At 41.5% G+C, this 16,123-nt stretch overlaps 3 protein-coding genes and 2 non-coding genes across 8 annotated transcripts in view; 2 read left to right on the top strand and 3 right to left on the bottom strand.

Annotated features, from left to right (window-relative positions):
* The window catches only part of eya4 (EYA transcriptional coactivator and phosphatase 4), an 18,485-nt gene extending 10,767 nt beyond the window's left edge, over window positions 1-7,718 (top strand). For 3 of the 4 annotated variants that reach the window (XM_030786061.1, XM_030786059.1, XM_030786063.1), the window contains 7 exons: window positions 2,286-2,375; window positions 2,623-2,681; window positions 3,135-3,295; window positions 3,596-3,710; window positions 4,149-4,270; window positions 6,267-6,367; window positions 7,638-7,718. In XM_030786061.1, the coding sequence (XP_030641921.1) occupies window positions 2,286-2,375; window positions 2,623-2,681; window positions 3,135-3,295; window positions 3,596-3,710; window positions 4,149-4,270; window positions 6,267-6,367; window positions 7,638-7,718 (729 nt within the window). Of the gene's footprint in view, window positions 1-2,285; window positions 2,376-2,622; window positions 2,682-3,134; window positions 3,296-3,595; window positions 3,711-4,148; window positions 4,271-6,097; window positions 6,199-6,266; window positions 6,368-7,637 lie in introns of all 4 variants that reach the window. The other variant, XM_030786062.1, reaches the window with a different exon arrangement.
* A 1,739-nt stretch (window positions 7,719-9,457) lies between these two features.
* On the bottom strand, window positions 9,458-12,530 carry rps12 (ribosomal protein S12). Its single transcript, XM_030786354.1, has 6 exons — window positions 12,492-12,530; window positions 12,321-12,367; window positions 11,735-11,851; window positions 11,427-11,529; window positions 10,865-10,966; window positions 9,458-9,547 (listed from the first exon to the last, which is right to left on the bottom strand). Exons 2-6 carry the CDS (start codon window positions 12,332-12,334, stop codon window positions 9,485-9,487), a joined length of 399 nt encoding a protein of 132 aa, XP_030642214.1. The 5' UTR covers window positions 12,335-12,367; window positions 12,492-12,530; the 3' UTR covers window positions 9,458-9,484.
* LOC115823602 (small nucleolar RNA SNORD100) lies at window positions 11,267-11,351 on the bottom strand. Its single transcript, XR_004025634.1, has one exon. It is a non-coding gene; the product is annotated as a small nucleolar RNA SNORD100 (small nucleolar RNA).
* LOC115823601 (small nucleolar RNA SNORD100) lies at window positions 11,604-11,689 on the bottom strand. Its single transcript, XR_004025633.1, has one exon. It is a non-coding gene; the product is annotated as a small nucleolar RNA SNORD100 (small nucleolar RNA).
* Window positions 12,531-13,402: 872 nt separating the features above from the next.
* Window positions 13,403-16,036, top strand: LOC115822483 (SH3 domain-binding glutamic acid-rich-like protein 3). Its single transcript, XM_030786355.1, has 3 exons — window positions 13,403-13,447; window positions 14,521-14,688; window positions 15,974-16,036. The coding sequence occupies exons 1-3, from the start codon at window positions 13,403-13,405 to the stop codon at window positions 16,034-16,036; spliced, it is 276 nt and encodes a 91-aa protein (XP_030642215.1).
* Window positions 16,037-16,123: the final 87 nt, after the last annotated feature.

Here is a 16,123-nt window from a genome sequence, read left to right as displayed (position 1 = left end):
AACTCACATTTACACCTAAACATGCCCAGCTCACTCCTCCAACACACTGTCATCCAAGACCGAAAAATATTATGAACAATTATGAATGTTTCACACTGTTTATTATAGCAACACTGTAACGACATTTCTTTCGTCATAATAGATCCTCGATGAGTTACGAAATGATCTGAAACCGAGTCCAAATTAGCGCCTCTCTTGTAAACCGCAATATTAAAAGCACTGAAAGACAAAAACGATTACGTACCAGTGCATAGTACTAACAATACGGCACGCTATGCATTTATTGTTTATGAGGCCACTGTGTGACTTACAGATATGTTTGCAGACGATTATGTTTGTGTGTGTGTGTGTGTGTGTGTGTGTGTGTGCGTGTGTGTGTGTGTGTGTGTGTGTATAAGTTCGATGACGGTATTCTCAGTGAGTGCGAGGCGTCCGACCTCTTTTCACACCGTCCCTCATTCCTTGTCGCTGTGTATGCCAGAGAAACGGAGACAGCTGCATCTATTCGCGGCCCCGTAGCTATTTATGCCATCGCCATGGAGACGGAGACCCCTCAGGGGTCTTGGGTGCTCCGTCAGTGCCTAAATGGCTTTGCTTGGGCCCTATTACACACATACACACACAAACACACACACACACTCACTCACACACACACTCACATGCACACACACACGCACGCACGCGCGCATGCACGCACAAGCATACGTCAGCTCCGAAGGTGTCAGATGAACACAAGTGTGATGAGTGTGATCTCCCTCCTTTTTAAAGAACATTAAACATAATAATTCCAGAGCACACACACACACACACACACACACACACACACGGTGGGCGACATGTTTAAACCTTTTTTTCTCAGTTCAGCAGTTCACTTTAAAATGTCACTCCTTCATCCTCCAATAACACCACAGTCTTTAAATATTTAAATGATCCTCTATCATTTTTTTATTATCATTAAACATTAAAAAAAAAAAATTATTTGTGTGAAGCAGTTGCTTCACTCTTCCTGTTCTTGCACATAATCTCAGCCAATCAGAGGCTGGGAAACTAAACTAACCCTTCCCGGCCTATCATATGCAGCGGTCTTCACAACTGAGCAAAAATTCCCATTGCTGCCTGACTTGGCCATGTAGATCTCCTGTAGACTTGGCACCTTTGAAAGATGAAAATAAGCAGTGGGGTGTCCCCTTGGAACGTTCCGGAGGGGCGGGGTGGCCTGGTGTGTACTGAGTACCAGGAGGGGGTTGGTGTGATAACATACTCAAAGTTCAAAAGTAAGTTTGCATTGCAATGTTTTATTAACAGGTGTCAACTGTGTAAGTGAAAAGGTCACTCAGTAGCAACTAACAAGTTAACAAATTCAAAAGACGCAATTAAAACATTCAACAGCAACATTGGTCTCTCAACCATGTCACTATCTTTCACTACTTCTTTTTCCGTGTATACCTCATGGATATTGTCTGTCCCCTTGAGCTTGATATTTTTATAAATGCCTCCGTTTCATAAGAGGACTTGAGGAGCAGGAAGAGGTTGTTTCAGTCCCTCTGTCTGTCAGGCCAGCAGAGAAGTACATGCTGTGCTATGACAGCAGCACATACGATTGGCATCTGTGTAACTAGGCAACCAAACTCGTCGGTGAAAATAGGGAGAGGACTTCCTGCCAATCTAATCTAATCCAATCTAATTCGTTTACTACAAGATTTACTCTCTAGTAGTGATTTATGAAGAAAATTGTTTCGTTATGGCCTCTAATTGTGCTATACTCACTTTAATTACCCCAGACAAGAGAAAATGTATCAAATAGCATTTCTTATTTACTTATAAAGGTACACAAAATGTTGCTCTTCATTACGGAACGATTCGACATGGAATGATTTTAAACAGAATAGGTGCCAACACTAATTTGCTCTCTCAAATACTTTTTCTCTCAGTTCCACTCTTCTCTCTATCCCCTCTTTTAACCCTGGCTCCTCTCCACCCCTCTTCCTTTTCTTTTTTCCACAGTGGCAGTATGGGGGAATGTGTATGTCTGTGGGAGGAAGGTGTATGTCTATGGGGGGAAGGTGTATGTGTGTGGGGGCACGTGGGTATGCAGAGACAAGTGTAGTCTGTCTGTCATTATCTACTTAGACTAGGGAACATACCAAGACTGGGATGCGTGTGTGTGTGTGTGTGTGTGTGTGTGAAATTGATAGACTCTTCTGTGAGATCCACATATCCATATTCTGTGAGATCTTCAAATGAGCTCCATGATGATGATGATGATGATGATGATATTTCTGTAGGACCCTCCAATGGCTGTGACCTTGGGTTTGAGGATGGAGGAGATGATCTTTAATCTGGCAGACACGCATTTATTTTTCAATGACTTAGAGGTGAGTTCTCTCCCCATCTTCTCCCCTCTTGACTTACAATTCTGCATTCTCATATGCATGTAAGTGCCAGTCTATGTATGCATTAAGGCTTGTGGTGACATCGCCCCCTGGTGGCGCTGTGACATAGAATTTGATGTGGCCAGATTCGACATCCAGCCCTAATTTAAATAGTTAGAATTATTCCTTTGCTCCTACACTGCTAAACGAGTCCTATGACATCTACTTGAAGTTTGTTCCTTTGCTGCAGGAATGTGATCAGGTTCACATCGATGACGTCTCATCGGATGACAACGGCCAGGACCTCAGGTGAGTGCCTTTCCTCCTGACACACTTACCAACCTCACACACATCTTATACTCTCACATATTAAACTCTTATGCTCTGTTTAGCTTCTGTTATTCAGAACTTCCCTTTTCACCGGAGCTTTTTGAGTTGAATGGGAATTTTTAACATACACTTGTGACTTTAATGACTGTAATTGTAACATGTACCACACTGTGACCTAAATGATTATAATCATAACATAAACCATACTTTACTAACCTAGTGTATTTCTTTAAAAAAATTCCTTTTTTAGTGTTCAGCTTTCAGTTTCACATAACAACGTGCATATTTGCAACTGTATTACTGCTTGAGAAAATGTCTTTGTTTTTGTTGTTGCTTTTGTTGTTGTTGTTGTTGTTGCTGTTTTGAAAAGATTATTGCTGTTGTCATGGACTGTTTTTAAATCATCATCTGTTTTGTTGTGGTTCCTGACAGTACATACAGTTTTGCTACTGACGGTTTCCATGCAGCTGCCACAAGTGCCAGCCTCTGCTTAGCAACGGGTGTTAGGGGCGGAGTCGACTGGATGAGAAAGTTGGCTTTCCGTTACCGCAGAGTAAAAGAGTTGTATAGCACATACAAAAACAATGTTGGAGGTAAGCGTCCATATTTCACCGTAAAAAGACCCTACATTTTGAAAAATCATAACGTGTTTAAGCTGCAGATGGGTCATAACACATCATATTCAAGGCTTCAGCACAGCAAGATATTTTCCTTATTCAGTTATTTATATATCGTTGCTTGCCTTAGGTTTACCTCATGAATGTTCTAGAAAGGTCATTTAGGAAGTGTGTGTAGGTATTAGGTCTGTCTCTGGTTCAAATGTTATGTGATTAAAAGTTTAGGGGTTGGTATCAGTTTGTCTGTCCTGAAGGTGAAGCATTGTGTTTTGGCAGGACTTTTGGGGCCAGCTAAGAGGGAGGCGTGGCTACAGCTGAGGGCGGAGGTTGAGGCCCTCACAGACTCCTGGCTTACTAATGCTCTCAAGTCTCTGTCAATCATCAGCTCTAGGTAGAGCAAAACCACACACCCCACACACAGTGTCAGCTTTCAGCTTTGCCATCATTATATTTGTACAGAAAACTCAACTTAGGAAAAATGTATTTGATCATTAATCGTTAATGTTTTAATCATCAAATGAAATGATTATTATTATTGTTGTTGTTGTTGTTGTTATGTTTTTTATGTGGCAACTTTCATGCCAAGCAGGCAACTCAAAGTGCTGTGCATACTTAAAAACAAATAAATAAAACAATATATACAGCATAAGATTTGAAAAAAAAAAACAATTTAATTAAAAAAAAAAAACAACAACAAAAGAGGAAGACAGTGGCAGTCAGTGATATAGGACTACAAAGTATAATAATAAAAAAAATACGAGGGGAAAAAAACTGAGCTTGAGAACTGATAAGTATATTTCCCTGTTTCTTTGACTCATCTTATCTATAGGAGTAACTGTGTCAATGTCTTAGTGACAACAACGCAGTTAATCCCAGCTCTCGCTAAGGTTCTGCTGTACAGCCTGGGCGCAGTCTTTCCCATCGAGAACATCTACAGCGCAACCAAAATAGGTGAGGTCATTTTCTCAGTTCGCATGTATTAACCTTCGGGGGAATGTCTGTTGGCTTATATGTTACACTTTATATGCATCATACAATTAAAGTCTTCCAACCCTATTTCTCCTCACTACACATTCGTCTTCCAGTTGTTTTGCTGCAAACCATTTGTAAGTTCATATCCAAGACGTGTGTGTGTAGAACAGATTCTGACTCGGCTGGAAACCTTAAATCAAAACAGATTGAGGTGACCTGGTCATCCAGCCTCTTTCTCTCTCTCTTCCTCTCTCTTCCTCTCTCTTTCTCTCTCTCTCTTTCTCGGTCATGTACTGTACCTCATGTGGACTTCATTCTTATTGGTTGATCAAAGCCATTCACTGGTTACCCATCATGCCCTTGAACCGGAGGGTCACATTGCTCTTTCGTTACGCTCCTCTATAAACAGCTGGACTCTGGGAGTGCAGCGTTCTGATTGGGAAACATGTTTGGGGTCTGTCTGGCCTTTCCAAACTTCTTTTTAGTATGACAGCTCCCTCTCCTCCCTGTGGGGTCATCTATTGGCCAACACTGCGGTCAGGATATATTTATCTCATTATTCCGATCGTTTCACCCCAGAAAACAACATTAAAAGTGACATTTCGTAAGTTTAACGAAAAGCAGACCTCTGAAAAGCACCCTGTCGATAAATCAAATACTCATTATGTGGGAAGTAAAACAAGAAAAGCCACAAATATAAACGGAATCAGACCGGCCCCTGCACAAGAAGTCAGAAGGGTCTTTATTTTCTTTCTAGTATTTGGGTTTGACTTCCTGAGGTGTTTATTGTTTAGATGGAATGAACTGGAAGAGAAGCGGAAGAGAGGCACGTCAAGGCTGTCCTCTCAGATCAGTCTCTTTTTCATTTGTACTTAACACTGCTCCAGACAACAGACGTGTTCAGAGCAGAGAGGACTTAGCAGCAAAATGTTCCATAAACATGAGGCCCAGGTATAGTACCAGAATGTACATCCAATTTGGGTCAAGTAATACTATAAATGTCAGACTCGGGTACAAGAATAAAGTTCAAAGTGAGTTCAGGTACTAGAACAAAGTTCAGACTCAAATTGGGTATTACAACAAAGGTCAGACTCCGGTGAAGTACCAGAATAAAGACATGTGCAAGAAAAAATATCAAACACATATAGACTAGAATAAACATAGATTGACTAGAATAAACATCAGATGCAGGTCACATACTAGAATAACCATCAGATTCAGGTAAGGTACTACAGAAAACATCAGGTTTGCCTCAGATACCAGCATAAACAGACTCACAACAGGTATCAGAATAAATATCAATCTTAGGTCAGTTATAAGAATAAATATCGATCTCAGGTCAGTTATGAGAATACATATTAATCTCAGGTCTGTTATGAGAACAAATATTAATCTCAAATCAGTTGTGAGAATAAATATCAATCTCAGGTCAGTTATGAGAATAAACATCAATTTCCGGTCAGTTGTGAGAATAAATATCAATCTTGTGTCAGTTATGAGAATTACATCAGACTCAGATCTGGTCCAAGAATAAAGATCAGACTTAAATCACGTACTCTTATAGGTCCCTTCTCTGCTGCACTTCTCCATCTCTCTGCCTCCCTTTTTCTTATCCTCTTATTTTTCCCTCCGCTCTACACCCCAGCCTTTCTCTTTCGTTTCAGTTTGCCCATTTTTTTGTTTAATACAACAAACAAAACAAAACAAAACAAAACCAACGGAAAAACACAAATCATCTTTGTCTATAAATCTCTTTTGTGCGTGAGTGTGTGTGAGGCTTTTAAGGCACTGCGTTGTGTTTTCTAGGTAAAGAGAGCTGTTTTGAACGTATAGTGTCGAGGTTTGGCACTCAGATTACATATGTTGTCATTGGCGATGGGCGTGATGAGGAATATGCGGCCAGCCAGGTAAAGTCCAATCTCTGACCACTCAAATCTCTGCCCCCCCCCTTCCCTCCGTTTCTTTTATGTTGCAGGCAAAGAGAGTTGCTTTGAACGCGTTATGCAAAGGTTTGGCAGGAAGGTAGTGTATGTTGTTATTGGGGATGGTGTGGAAGAGGAACAGGCCGCAGCCAAGGTAACAAACTCAACTCGCCCCCCAAAACATAGGGGCGACTCCACCCCAAACTGGGGTGTGACCCTAACAACCCCCTCCCCCCCCCAATACCTCGACCCTCACCCTTACCCCCATTCCTAGCCCTGCACCCAACCTTTCAATCCAGAGACTGGAAAGCCTGCCTGCGCGTGTGTGTGTGTGTGTGCGTGCTCTGGTGTTTTAGTTAGTCGAGTGTTCCTGTTGACTGCTTAATTTGTTTGGGAAAATTATGGGGGTTTTTTTCTGATCTGTGCAGGACCAACAGACAGATCCTTAACAATACTTTCAGGCAACTGCAAACAAACAAACAAACAAACAAAAAAAGAATAAATTAAATATTTACTAACATGAATAAATGCTATTAGATATATATTTACATTTAGTGATTTGAGGGGCATTTATCCAAAAAGACTCAGAACAGAGCAGATGTTGTTACTGTTAAAAACCCAGAGTACGTGAAGTGGTCTTAGGTAAGTCCAGTGGGGTCTGTCTACTGGCCCTTTATGAGGTGGTCTTAGGTAAGTCCAGTAAGGGCTGTCTACTGGCCCTTTATGAGGTGGTCTTAGGTAAGTCCAGTGAGGTCTGTCTGTTGGCCCTGTGTGAAGGACTAGTGGGTTCTGTCTGTACTCCCTGTCAGTTTATACAGGCCACTGCTGAGTTACCTAATACAAACAGCTTGCAGTGTGTTGACCTCTTCCTTCTCTGTATGAAAATTAACCTATACTTCTGAAAATATTTGGCCAAAAAATGTTTGTTTTCATCTATAGGAAAAAATACATACATGGCATCATCTATAAAGGGTTTATAAAACTATTTATCAACGGTTTCTTGGCACATTAACGTCACTGTTAATAACACTGTAAAACAGTTTGCTGTAACACCATTAATATATATCATGTTAAGTTCATGATTGCACCAATGCATCTTTTTGTGTTTTTCGATAACCAAAGTTTATGGTGTGTTAATGATGGCTCATAATAATATTAACAAACAGTGCACTCATTGAATCTGTGAATTAATAGGCTCGTAATACATTTATGAACCCTTTATAACATGTGTGGGTTGCAGGCTACTTTATTGTGAGACATTTGCAATAATGAAGTTCATCTCTCTTTTTCCCGCTCTCTCGCGTGTGGGTGCTGGCACGTTCATGGCTTCTGTTTGGTGTTTTGCACTCTGACAATGCTGCTGTACTCTAACCTCTGTGTGTGTGTGTGTGTGTGTGTGTGTGTGTTTGTGTGTGTGTCTGCAGCACAACATGCCATTCTGGAGGATATCCAGTCACTCAGACCTGCTTGCCCTCCACCAAGCACTGGAATTCGAGTACCTGTAAAACTCGACACTGTATCATATCAACGGGGACACAGGCCCTTTTTTTTTGTACATCTATTTAAGAACACCAGTACACTGCAATCTTTTTTTGTCATTCTTGTCCTTTTTTGTCTGTTTTTTTTTTTTTTTTAAACTCTGGCTTTTGAAATATTTCTGCACTGTCTTAAGAAGACGGGGGTTGGCGGCTAGAGGGTTAACTCGGGCTCAGTGTGAGCTGACAAACGTCTTACGTCATTTACAATACTTCCTGCCTGAAAGAGCTGAAGGAAGGGGGGGGGGGCTTTTTTTTTTAAACATGAACTGTGAAGAAATCTGTGTCCCCCCTCAACCCCCGTCCCTCAACAAAATTCTCTCTCTTTGATGTCAAATATAATCATTCTATTATAAGGAGCTTCAACCCTCTAACATTATCCAACATCCCTCTCTCGGCTTAACTAGCAACAGGTCTGCACTCCAGCCTCTAGCATCTGCTCCACGACTCATGTAAATTATTATTTTATGGTGACTAGTTTTGATGTTTAAAGGTGTGTGTGAGAATTGAATTTTACTTTGTTTTCTGTTGGGGTTTTTTGTAAGTTCTTTGGCAGAGATGAATGTGCATAATGATTTGTTGTGCCTTATCAAAAGTGTTTTGTGTGTCATTTTTTGTTTATTGAAAAGATATATGTAGATGAAGGGGTAAAACTAAAAAGTCCAAATTTCTTGTGTAAGGGTTTTTTTTTTTGTGAGTATGCTTCTTGGTACAGCATGACAAACCAATCTCACACTGCAAATTCTGTCATACACAACCAAGGTTATCAATTTTTTCAGCCCTCTCCTGAGAACAAGCCTATATATGGTCACTCCTACTCAGTGTTCCACTCCCATCACCTGTGCAAAACAGTCAACTTTATGTCTTCTGAACTTTGGTCTTCATTAAGATCAAGGGGTAATCTGTTGTCAAAGGCCAGCCTGTATACTCCGTTAACTTGCTGACAGTTGTCCATTGCCTCAAGCTATCTAGCAAAAAAATGCATCTTTGAATAACTATCTTGAAATGCCCATTGATGATTTAACACTAGCAGCTGTTTCTGAAATGTATTTTAGTGTGTATTCAGTCAGACTAGCAGACATGAATGGGTAAGAACCCCTGAAAAAGGCTGGTTTTTGTTCCTAAAAAATACTCCCCCTGGTGGTGATCAGTGGTCTCTGACCAAGCAACACTTCTCTAATTATGATGTCCCTTCCATGACCTGCACTGTGTAGTTCATCTCTCTGTTAGAGTTGAGGCTGGCTGTTTTTAACCCTTCGTTGTCTGCAGGGGTTATCAGAAAGACAGCTTCATTATATCTGCATCAATGAAAAGATGGCATAACAGAGCCTTGCCACACCCATAACCTAACCCTGAATCCCACTCCAGTCAGTCAACTTCACCTGATTCCGCCCCCCCCCCCGCCCATGTACTGTACTTCCACATACCACACGTGTGCAAGTGTAATGAACATCACGGCTCAACATGCTTGTGTAAATTAAGTATTCCAGCCCCTCGATAAATAAATAAACACAAACATACAAAAGACAAAAACAAATAAAACTACAACTGTCCTTCATGAGTGACAAAGCTTCAAGAAGTCTGGTTACCCAATCTTGAGGGAAGAAATTTAAATTTAGATACAACTGTATCAGAGAGCCTACAGTTCAGTTATGGACTAGGCTCTTATGAGCACAGGTGACTGAAGAAAAACACCAACAGAAACATTAGTTCCAAAACAGCTTTTATTTAGCCATTTACTTCTTGGACTTGAAGTACTCCTCAATGACGTCCTTAGCCTGGGACTCCTTTCCGTAGTCCTGACGAGGGATAAGGAAAAATGGGAATTATTGCCGAGGAACACATTAACATACAAATTCTCAAACAACGTTCAAAGCCTGTGGAGTCAAAAACTTTAAACCTCCATTTTTACACACGCAAGTCTCTAAACACCATTCTCTCTGGCCTAGTCAGTTATCGATGAGGGTGTTGGTGGTTATTGCATTTTTCTTACTGTACGTTCACACTGAGAGCGGCGAGAACGTCAAGAGTCGCCCAAACCTCCCTGCCAACGACGCTGTTGAACACTGTGGACGCTCTGCCGTTGATGAAATAGGCGGGTACAAGTTCCTTCGGAAAGCTTGGTTATGCAAATGTTTTTAAAGGGGCTATAAAGCAAACAAACAGGTCGAGCGGTATCTTTGTGCTGACTGACTTCCGGTCACTTTGACGCTCTCGCCGCGCTCAGTGTGAACGTACAGTTACACAGTGGGTCACAAGTTCAAACGCCTGCGGCAGAACAGAGTATAAGGTCTTAAAGATTCTAACAAATCTAATGACAGAAAATAGAGATGGAAAGAGCTCCGTGACAGAGGAACCCAGGTGTGTGGGCGCCTCAGAGACTGCTAGACGGAATGGACATTTGGATATGAAGTTACAGGGCAAGTTCAACTGTAGAAAAGCCCAGATTACATTCAAAATTAAGCAATGCTGCCAAGAAAACAGCATCAGAGGTCTTGTTCACAGATTAACATAGGCCCAGTGCATTTATCATCTTTATCTAGCTATTTGAATTTTTTACCATTGTTTAAAGCTGCCAGCCATAATTCAGCTTCAGTAAAATTCCTTGTGTGGCCAGGAAAGTAATCTTATACATCCACATTTTCATTCTGCTTAAAGCAGTTAAATTCATTTCACAACTAAATAGTCACCAACTGAGTTACACACACACACACACACACACACACACACACACACTATACATATCCCTGTCTGACAAACCAACAAGCCCTGTGCCAAACCTTTCAGCACCAGGGTATATACTGCATTTATCAGATGAAGTTATCAAATGATTGACCAATGCATTTCCCAAGTTCTTCCTTCAACAAAATGTCGCCTTCTCAGGGACCTCAGAGATCACGTTAGGGATCGTGAGGCTCGTACTTGGGCGCTCTCTCTCGCCAGGTAGTGTTTCCAATACAGCCGCATGGCACGAAACTCCACCGCCTGCACTCGACCTGGCTCCACCCGCCCGCCCCCCCCAACCCACGACACGAGCGCCCCTTTCATTCTGTGACGTCACAATGCCTAGGACACACAGCCTGTATGACTGAACGGCCAGAGGTGGTGGGGATTACCTTGATGACCACGCAGCTGCAGCCAACCACTTTGCGGGGTTTGCCCTCTCTGTCAATCTTGCACAGACCAACCCACTCACCAAGCTTCTTGTTGTCATCAACCTGTAAGCACAGCGGAAAAGTTTGAGTTTTTTTATTTTAAAAAAAATATATATTTATATCTCAAAGTGCTCTTACTGACCTCAGACTTCACATCTTCAAACCCTGTTTAATCTGGTCAAATTCAGAACCTAATCTGGACAGGTTTATGCACAAACAGCAGAGAGCATACCTCTGCTTCAGTTTAACGACGACTCGACATTTCCTAAGCAACTCATGTGATTTACATATCACACAGCAGTCAAACAAGTACCATGGGTTTGGAACCATGTAGTTTTTACAGTTGCTGTAGGTCAAACTGGTTGTGTCTCAGTAATAATTTGGGTAACAAAATGGCAGTGTCCTCACTGAACTCAGTAGAGGGAGCCAAGTTCTCATCACAGACCCCAGCAATCAATCACTGTCTACCACAGAGGTTTCATCAGGTCAGCAGTCAAAAAGAATCAACATCTCGCACACACACCTTGATGAGGTTGATCTGGTGCTCAGCACAGAGAGCCTCCACAAGTTTCACATACATGGGCTCATCACAGTTAGCGGCAAGGACACAGAGATGAGCCTGGCGTCTGAGTGAGAGAGAGAGGGTGTTTGACAGTTAATAAGAGACACCATAGCCACAATTATACAATGTTTTCATTCAGGTATCTCAGACAGAATTTGGGTAACGAAATGGCAGTTTTCCTCACAGATTTCAGTAGAGGGAGCCAAATTATCATCACAGACACATTTCACGTATCGTTGTAGAAGTGTGTCAAAAACTTGGTCACTTACTTGTCCAGAGCCTTAGCGGCCTCGCGGATGCCGCGAGCCAGTCCGTCGTGGATGAGTGCGGTCTTAAGCACTTCCGGCAGAGCCGTGTTCACATCCATCACACCTCCGGCAGCGATGCTACGTTAAGGGCACCAGGCGAAACAATGGTGTTAATGGGACTATGCTCGCTAGGCGCGTGCAGACAATGTTGGTTGTAGTCAACATGTGCTTCCGTACAGCTGACTGCCGGCATATCAGATTGCGTCTCTCACTCATAGAGCAGAGTGAAGGGGTATCCGACTAAAGATTGAAAATCATCATTGTGTAGCCGGGCCTTTAATAATACAAACTGCAAGCTAAACTCTACAATTACTTAATATCACACTCGGTCTTGGTCAGATATGCTAAGCCAGGTCAACCGTCCGGCCACAAATCCCTCGGTGCAAGAGAGAACTTCATGTTTCAATTCAAAGAACTATCCGATAGAGACTAATGATCACAGACAACTGTACTTTGTGTGACTGCAGAGTCCTACAGTTAAATCCACAACACTGAACTTAATGCATGCGATGATGGCAAGACAAGCGACAGTAATGGTCATGCTTACCCTTCCTCGGCCATTGTAGATTTGGGATGGATGGCGGACCAAAAATTCTGAAATAGGGACACATTATGAAGGTCATGTTAATATTCATTGCTTTCCGTGTATTTTGGGTGACTTTTTGTGAAGGATGTTAAATATTTCCGATAGATTCGCTCAGAGAGCCCAGAAACTCACCCAAACCTTTCCTTGATCGCGAGTAAAGAGGACGTCATAACGTCGACGACGTTGTTTTAAGCGCGCAGGACCCACGGGATCCTAGAGATAGATGTCCGTAATAATGCCTACAAAATATTTTCTTAATGCAACAATATAATTTTAGTGCCTTCAGCAATTCAAAAAACAGGCATTCTGCTGTTGAATGTGTTCAAAAGAATGAATGTGTGTACTTTATAACAATCTACTCATAGATTTTTTTTCGTTTTCAGTAGCGCTCAAGTTAATGATCGTGTTGATGTTGTATGGTCAGTTCCCCACATGGGGGAGACAAGTATGTAATTGTGATGTATTTCTTGCTTTGCATTTTTTACAGACAGTGGTTGATGGCACAAAGAGCAGTGATTTTTTTGGACAGACTCGGCGAGTCATGATATCTCCTTGTAACACATAACGTAGCGTCCTTACTTTATTACTCTAGTGAACGAATACTAAATCAGTTTTTGTTAAAAGTAAATCATTTGTGGAAATTTCATAAAATTGCCCCTCTGCTTATGCAAGCCTCTTATGAACTATTTAATTACATTTATTTAAAGAATACCTCATTCATGTAAAGAGAGAAAGAAAGAGAGGGGGAACAGCAATTCACACCATTCACATTCCACAGTCTCAAGCCATGACAAGCCGTTGTGTAAAGAATGTATATGTGAGTAGTGGAGACCTGACAGGAGTAGTCACAATACATGAGGGTGGTGGGGGTGTGGCCATCAGGTGAGCTGTGTCAAAACTTGTTTCCTTCGTCCTGGTGTAGAGCAGAAAGCAGGGTGTCTTTCCGTTTCTCTCTCTCTCTCTCTCACTCCTACACAAACATACGCTTGTACACTAACACAGACAAAGCCAGCTCTGGTTTGGGTGTCCTTATTGACAGCGCCATGTCACTCACAATCTACTTCAGCAGCGTCAGTGGCTCCAGAGAGGTCTGTATCCCTTACTCTACTCTACATTTTAACACATGCCATCATCAGATCTATAGTTGACGGACAGAAGGTTAACAGACTTTTTACAGACTTGTTGCTCGGTGTCATTAGCACTGTATCTGTCATATGCTGCTATATTTTGCCTTTGGCCTTTTAACGATACTTTGTGTTTGACTGTAATGGTAACTCATCTGTATTTTCCTAAAATAGTGCCTGACTTGTTAACTGTGTCAGACTCCAGTCCTTTAAGGCTGCAGTGACTGCAGGTATCTGTTTTAACCATACACGACTCCACCTGAGGTCACTAATTAGCTCCCCTCCTTACAGCTGGAGGTGAATTAATTATTCAAATCAGGAGGTGTATGTCATGACTTTAACAAACAGCTGCAGAAACCTCAACTCTCAAGGACTGTTAAACGCTCCGTATATTGGTTAATGAAGTCGTGCTTGCAGATTGTCTTAAGTATGGCTGGGAAAGTGTGTGCCCATGAAAGGCAGAGTTCCGGTTTATGGCTGCCAGGCTGACACAGGGTAGAAGGGATTATTTTTGTTGTTGTGTTAAGAAAAGCATGACTTAATAAGGCACCGACTGAAGATGTTTATGGTAATATAGATGTATAAGAGTGGGATGTTCGTATATGGTTCTCTTCTAAAACAGCCTCTGGGAAGTGGTTCTTATTGGTTAATCCGTGTGCTCTTATCTTATCTTTGCCAATAAAATGAAGCTGCTGAGTTTTTATCCTTATATGAAATATGACTGAGCGGGTCTTAATCACTGATGAATGAATCATAGGTGTAGCATGTCTGTACTGTGACGTAGTATAGTAATGAAAATATCAGTAAGGTCATTGCATACAATAAAAAACAGAAGTGTAGCCATATAGCAACATCATTATGTAAATATGATGTTTCAATAAATTAAATGAACAGGGCTCGTAAAGACTTTGTGACAATTGTTTCCTCTCTCTCTTTCTCTTTCTCTTTCTCTTTCTCTCTCTCTCTTTCTCTATCTCTCTCTCTTTCTTTCTCTCTCTCTCTCTCTCTCTCTCTCTCTCTCTCTCTCTCTCTCTCAGCTGAAGCAGCAGCAGGCTGAGATTTTCCAGTTTCTGGAGGCAAGGAACATTCAGTACAACGCCTTGGATATCGCACAGAGCCCAGATGTTAAGGATGAGATGAGGAAAAAGGTTGGAAACCCCACGGCCATGCCACCCCAGATCTTCAACAAAGACACATACTGCGGGGTGAGTCAGGCGTTCACATGTCCTGTTCCCTTTTTGACCCCCTACCTCAAACACTAAATGCAATTCCCCAGGTATTCCACCTATAGATAGATAGACAGTTAGATATAGATAAATTCTTTATGTATATTCAACCTGTTGCCAAAAAACTATCATTTATTTTTCAGCACTAACCTTTAAATTATTACCAGGGAAATTCCTAGTTACGTTCTGTTTGTTGTTTTCATCTGAAATTCTGTGAAAAGTCTTAAGTGCACAGCTCTACAATTGGATATGCACTGTGCTGTATGAAGTAGGTTTTCACAGGTGAATTTCAGGAAAGTGTAAATGTGTGTGAATGTGTTTCTGTGCGTGGGTGCATGACAAATCGAATAGTTATTTTGTCCTTGCCTAACAGCAAACAGGATCAAGCCGACCAAACAGAGCATTAGAGACTAGTCAGTCCTGTCTGTGTAGTACTGGAATTTTGCCACAGTGGCACACTTCAGTCCAGACACTCCCAGTGACTACCGCAAACATTAAATCACCCACACCCTGACAAGAATCAACAATGCCTTACAGCCGCAGAGCCAGAGTGAGAGAGCACAGATTGGGATAGTTGCTTTATGCTCTCTCTCTCTCTCTCTCTCTCTCTCTCTCTCTCTCTCGCCAGACTAAAGTGAAATATTCTGATACTGTTAGGTAATGCTGCACATAAATACCAGTGACTGGGGTTTCTTTACCAATGTCTGCGTACGGTTTCTTTAAAGCAATATGTAGAGCCCAATGGATGTGTGTAATTGTTTGATATTGCAGGTTGGGTTGAGTTTATGTACAGTGGTCTGATATCAGTGTCAGCTCTGAAAAACACAATTCTGAACACCTCTGTCCACAGCTCTTGGAGTTCATTCATAAATTGCAAGATAAAATTACTGACTTGTATTGGACACAACACTGTGATTGTTTTTATGGTCAGGTGATGGGCGTCTTATAACAATTCTACCTTTAGGAGTTAAATCCCTTTAGGGGTTAAATAATTCTGTGGTGTACATTTATAACGGCAGGAGGGAGTCAGGAGTCTTATCTGAAGCCTTGGCTTCAGGAGCAAGTGTCACATCTGCCTTGCTCATTGTCTTTACGTGACAAATGTCAAGTGAGATGACATTTTGATTCATTCTTTAACCCTTTTTAATAGTTTGAGTACAACCTTTAATGCTCAGACTAACATCTTTAACTCCCAGATTAACTTCTTAACACTGAGTAACTTCTTAACATTCATTATTTCCTTTGTGTGTGTGCTTCATTTCAGGATTATCAAATGTTCTTCGATGCAAAAGAAGAGGGCAAATCAGAGGCATTTTTCAAACTGTAGGCCTGACCAAGACCAAAGCGCACCTTCAACACTATTTTTTTTCCCCTTTGTTCTTTTTTTGTTGTTTGTTTGTTTTGTTTACATGCA

Source organism: Chanos chanos, chromosome 10 (genome assembly GCF_902362185.1).
Source record: "Chanos chanos chromosome 10, fChaCha1.1, whole genome shotgun sequence".
In the NCBI taxonomy this organism is placed as follows: domain Eukaryota; kingdom Metazoa; phylum Chordata; class Actinopteri; order Gonorynchiformes; family Chanidae; genus Chanos; species Chanos chanos.
The sequence above is the reverse complement of the archived record's forward strand: the minus strand, read 5'-3'. Positions and strand labels throughout refer to the sequence as shown.